Here is a 6000-nt window from a genome sequence, read left to right as displayed (position 1 = left end):
TGGTAGAAATAAGCAACTGAATGGTCGCAGTATAACGCCATGGGATTTCCATTCAGTGGCATCCGGCAATGTTGATGAGAATGATTCCCTCAGCGAGGATGGGTAGGCAGAGTTTTAAGCTGAAGGCTAAACAGCACTGGGCACGCTCGTAACTAACTGAGCAAAAAGGCCGTTGAACAGGACTAGATGCAGGACAGTGGAAACGGAAGGCCCGGGAGTTGACAGCAGGAATCCCTAGAATTGCTGACATAGATTGGATTCTAGGGACTTCAAGTTCACGTCCGTGTTTGAGAAGCGCTCTTTTTATTACACCCAAAGTTAAAGAACGAGCGGATAGTCCTCCCGAAAAAAAGAACATGAGGAAAGTACTATTTTGCGAGAGTATAGACCTCTCGCGTGTTCATTGAAACAGTTCATCCATTGAGTGGCTTATATGGACAAATGACCGCCACTTGGTCACCGAACTGTGGTGGCCGATATGGCAAAGGCACGTATCAATATGCCGAATATCTTGAGTTCAAGTCTCGGTACAGGCACTTTTTTTTGAAGGATGAACTTTTTTGGAAAATGAACCCATGAGTAAAGTACTCGCGGCAATTTCGTGATTTATCCTCTCCGTCCGATCACAGTACCATTTTACTACCGAACCGTGCCGATGCCCAGTTCTGGGTGTATAAATGTGTACTTGAAGTTCACAAAGATTTGATTCGGAACATCGCACTAAACATGCAATTTCGAATTTCCTGAACAAAGCTATAAGCGTATGACAACAACTGGCTGGTTTACTTTACATTGTCGTGACAAATCAATACAGGTTTTTTTCCTGCTAAAGTCATTCTTGCAGAATTATCTATTAGGGCTGTCAGTATTTAATAAAACAATCCACTGTGAGTCCTCAAGTTTTTGTCTTCTCTTTTACCATTGTAAATACCGTTATTTAACTATGAACCTAACTTGCAGTGGTGGTAACTTCCATGTTGTAACTATTTAGATCAAATAAATAAAAATATATAAAAAAGCAAAATAATTGCGTGCAATCTCCTACACCTTCAGTACACCATCTGAATTTGTGAGCCTGTCTGAATAAATATCATCGTTTAAGCATAAGGAATCTATTAGGATTTGTGGTATCGTTTCGAAAAGCTCTCTCAAAAGCCCATCACTTGATTTCGTTCGTCGCAACCGCACTGCTGGCCGTAGTCGTAGCCCTCGTCGTCCTCGTCGTGGTTCTCGGCGTGGTGGTCGTTGTCGTCGGCAGATCAATCTTCAGATTGTTCCCCACCAGCGGTTGGAAGATCCACAGAAACTCTCCGGCACGGCGGGCAGAACTCTAAAATTTAGTACAACCGATTAGTACAGCACTGTTTGCTCACAGATGGCGCGCACAGCGCCAAAGCTCGCTCTCTCACGAAAAGCTCGCTCTCTCTCTCACCATGATGAGGTTGCCCACGCGGGTCGAGATGTTGGTCACGAGAGTGAACGAGCTGCCGAACAGCTCGTCCGGCACCTGGAGGGACACCTTCTGGCGGTTAAAGTCCGGCGTGTCGTCCGTCGTCGAGGGGATCGGGGCCTTGGTTGGGTTGATGGCGTCCTTCAGGGCTTGGCTCGATTGCTTGCTGGCCTGGTGGGGTGGGGGGAGGGGGGGAGAGGTAGATGAGAGAGAGGGGGATGAGTTAAGGTATTTAATCACAGGAAATAAATTTTATATGATTTTTTTTTTTAATATGCGAAATTACATTGTGCCATCAAATGAGGATGAGGGTAATATTTTTTACCCACCCAAAAACCTTTACTTTTGAAAATTTTCAAAGTTTAAGTTTCTACAAATTCTTATGAACGAGTATTTGTAGAAACTATGATTTTCACGATTTTCAAATCATTTTTCAAGCATATTAATGAGTAGTGCGTTGAACGCACTAGCGTACACATGCTTCATCATGTTTGTATGGAGTATGGCAAGATTTAACAATTAAATAGGCTTTACTGAAAAAATATCAGAATCGAACATATATTTACGAAACACGTGCAGAAAAGTTTTAGATCTTTCTTTATAATCCAATACGGCGTCATCCATACGTGACAAAGGGGGGGGAGGGGGGGGGGGGTAAATTTTGGCTGATTTTAACGTGACGTACTTTATGGATGAAGCCTAAAATAAAAAAAAATGTTTGTAAACAATTGATTGAATAACAGTTATAATTTGGTTTAGTGAATTTTCACGAACTCGTAAAATTTTAAAACTTTAATGATATTCCAGGAAATTTACATTTTTTCAAACCAATGTTTGAAGAATACAAATTAAATACCTACGGAATGGTATTGAAACACACTGGCCTTAGCAGAGAAGTGCTCAAGTATCTCAAGAAGTAGTTTGCTAAATGTTTTTTTGGAAAGTTAAAAAAAGGTTTTGTTGGAGCGAGTTGTGGCGCTATAACCACGGCAAATAGTGTCCAGGGCATTTATGGAAATACAGTGTCCCATCCCTAGAGAGTCCCGGAGCACCAAAACTTCTTAGCATGGTGGTTCCCAACGATAAATTGCCTAAACAAACAGGAACGTGAGCGGGGGATCCCCACGTTTCTTCCTCCCCTGTAGATTCAGAATTGTATTGCTGTTTGAACATTAGTGTTCAAATTCAATCCAATTCAACGAATCATCTTTGCGGTTGACTTTACGCAGTTGGCCTGGCCGCTTTAACGTTTGTGATGTTTCAAAGCAATTTATTGCATTTAGGCACTGCAATTGTTAATAATGACAAGAGGATGCTAGGCGTTAATCAACCTAAGGCATTTTCCAGGATGCCCTCGAAAGACTGGCTGCGCTAGGGTTAGATTAGATTAGATTAGATTAGATTAGAAAGTTTAAAAAAGGTTTTGTTGTAGTTTTTTATTAAAAACAAAAACTAATATATTATGATCAAAATTGGAACTATTTTAGTTACTTAACCAAACTTTTATATATTAAGAGTTTATAAACTCAGTTAAACAAACATTTAGTTGAGACTTTATAAGATTTACTCAAAGTAACCTTACTAATTTAAATTAATCATTTCAATTTGCACACTTTCAGGCTGAATTCTATCAAAACTTGCTACATTAAATCCTATTTAATTAACTACTCACAGATTTTGAAACCGATAAAAAATTTAAGTTATCATATCAAAATAAATCAGAAGATAAAAACTATATTATGATTAAATAAAGTTTGCTTTTGCAGACTTTTTTTTTAGTATTTGTTCTATTTGTTATATTATTATATTCCCTCGCTCTATTAAAGGTCCCCCTAACTGTTTAAATAATACTCCAAATTGTTTACTTAACAATTCTGTGGTAATAACTATATTGAAATTCAGTTGAATTAAATGTTTGCATAGTTGAGTTTACATATGTTTTATATACAATTTCAAATGTTATATAAACTCTTAAATTAGTTGTTAGTCATCATTATATTCAAACCAAATTCTTTCCTCAATCAATAAAGATTACTTTTTCTGATTTCAAAAGATGTACAAACTTTTTTTGAACGGTTTTTGTGTAACACAATGTTTGGAATGATTTTCTAAAAAATACGTAGTTTTAGGTTTTTGTCCGATTATCAATATTCCGTACATTTCACCGCATAATGTGTATAGTGCTCAAGGGGCTGTAGAATTTTTTTAATACTTTTCATAAAACAACACAAAAGTGAATCGATTTCCAAATTGAGCAATTCCAGATCTAATCAGGATTTTTTTTTGTACTTTTGTACCCGACCCTCTACGATTTCAATAAACCTTTGTAGACGTGTTATCCTAGGCTTATATAAGACATTTTTGTGTATATGGAACCAATTGCACTCGGAAATAACATTTGAGAAGGGCGTAAGTTATTTAAATATTTTTGTACAAATTTATAATTTAAAAATTACTGTATCTCGAAGCCGTTGCATCGTTTGAAAAAGTGGTCAAAGACAAACATGTAGGAAATTTGACCAGCTTTCTGAAAAAAAATACACGCCGCTTGTATGAGATTTTTTGATTTATTTTATTTTATTATTGTGACAATGTCTTGAGCATTTTTTAGAAATGTTATGGTTCAATATTATGATTTTTTCCTGGAAATTAAATATTGAGTTCCCTTTATTTATTTTTTAATTAAATGTTTATAAGTAAATCTAAGAATAAATAAACGTTTATTTTAGCTCTTCACGCTCCGCGAAATATCCGTGAAATTGTGTTTGTTGGAGTTATGGTTTCCGTATAAATTGCATTTTTTCAAACGTGAAAAATCACTAAGCCTAATTTTCTATAAAAGACGCGTTATAACGTTTGACTTGTTATGCTCTCATAATGTTAAAAGTAACTTACCAGAAACCAGACAGACAAATTTCTATGCGCAATAGCGTGGTTCACGTTTCTATGAAAAAGACAAAAGTTGTTATTTTTTCTTGCATCAACCGGAATTTCGTTCTTTTATGTCCCCAGAAGCACTCCTGAAAATTTGAGCCCATTTGGTAAGGTCTAGGAGCTCCAGTTTTAATTTGAAATTTATATGGGATTTTGATTTATTTTCCATGGGAAACTATCTTTTTTTACATTGTATTAGGATTTTTTTTTTATAAATCGATTAAATGACTTGATTCTTATAGTAGGAGATAGGTTTTGAACTGGGGAACAAATTTGTAGAACATACCAACATGCTAGGAAGTGACCCTTTCAAGATACAGATACTTTTAGATGGTGGATTTTGAAGGGGCTTTACTGTGTGGGGTGAAACGGGCTAGCTGGCGTAAGTTCAAGATATCTTTGGTTTTTCATCGATGGTGCTTTGACTTTTTCTAGCCATATTTACAAAGTTATTTTTAGAACGTTTATTTATAGACAAGCATGGGCTACGGTTTTGGCCAGCAGTGTTTTGTGAGTTTTCAACGATAACAAAATCTTTTCCTTGGACAATCTGGCCACCGGTGTTGTTCCAGGTTATCAAATGGATGATGAGACAGTTCGGACACCGGCACTGTTCCGGGTTGGCGGTTTGCTGTTTGTCAAATATGTTTTACAAGAATTGGTGGACAGTTTCGACACCGGCATTGTTCCGGGTTGGCGGTTGGCGGGTTATCACGTGTGGAACATCGTTCGATTGCGTCTCGGACTCTTAAGCAGCACGTGAACGACGCAACGATGACTTCCCAGAAGACGACCGCTCACTCCGGATCGGTAAGAGTTAGTTCCACTATAGCTGCCAAAGTGTACATCCATTACATTACCCGCAGATATCACAGCTCTCTGAGCCGGACCGACCATTAGCGCTCTGTAGAGGTGGACCAGGTGAAGAGCACGAGGCCATACAGAAAAAATCAGCACGTCGCAAATCCCGACAACATCCAACGAGTACTTCGGGAAGGTCAAAGCGGAGAACAACGAGAACCTCGCCCTGTATGAAGCGCCGAGAACGACGTTTCTGAACACCGCCAGCTGGATCGGACGCACGACGTAGGTGAAGGTATTTAGGAACAAGCTGGCAGACAATAATTAAGACCCAGTCTCAGGTGAGCAAGAGCGTTCAGACGCACACGGAGACACACCGGCTATGCACCCTAGGACGACTCCGATCTAGATCGGACGCGCGAGAGTGGAGACGGCAGGAGAGACGAATCGCACGCCAGAAATCAACCGTAAGCGAGTCAGCAGCAAATGACGCCTATCTCTGACCAAGTTTTCCTCATTCTCAAAAGTTAAAGGTCACCACCGCAAACACGGGTACAAGTGAAGCACGGCCCATTATCAAGGTCAAGCAGACATGGAAACAAGATGTATGTTCGCTGAACCACGCGGAGTCTCACCGATACCAATAAATTGCCCAACTCAGACAACAAGAGCGGTACTCGAAGCACACGGATAACTACAGGAGTAACTGAAGCTAGAAAAAACGCCCCATGGACCGAACGGGGTAAGATCAAACTAAGTTCGAGTGAGAACATTGAGAGCTAACTACATCTGTTTCCGTAGGTTTGGTGTTCCTG

The 6000-nt window shown here is 39.1% G+C and overlaps 1 protein-coding gene across 1 annotated transcript in view; it reads right to left on the bottom strand.

Moving 5' to 3' along the window:
- Positions 1-886: 886 nt before the first annotated feature.
- LOC120413559 (uncharacterized) overlaps positions 887-6000 on the bottom strand; it is a 36317-nt gene continuing 31203 nt past the window's right edge. The window contains exons 5-7 of the mRNA XM_052711676.1: positions 4346-4394; positions 1433-1621; positions 887-1330 (exon numbers count right to left, since the gene is read on the bottom strand). Coding sequence (XP_052567636.1) covers positions 1160-1330; positions 1433-1621; positions 4346-4394 — 409 coding nt within the window. The 3' untranslated portion in view covers positions 887-1159. The remainder of the gene's footprint in view (positions 1331-1432; positions 1622-4345; positions 4395-6000) is intronic.

Source organism: Culex pipiens, chromosome 1, assembly GCF_016801865.2.
Source record: "Culex pipiens pallens isolate TS chromosome 1, TS_CPP_V2, whole genome shotgun sequence".
Taxonomy (NCBI): domain Eukaryota; kingdom Metazoa; phylum Arthropoda; class Insecta; order Diptera; family Culicidae; genus Culex; species Culex pipiens.
This window is presented reverse-complemented; position numbering and strand designations above follow the sequence as displayed.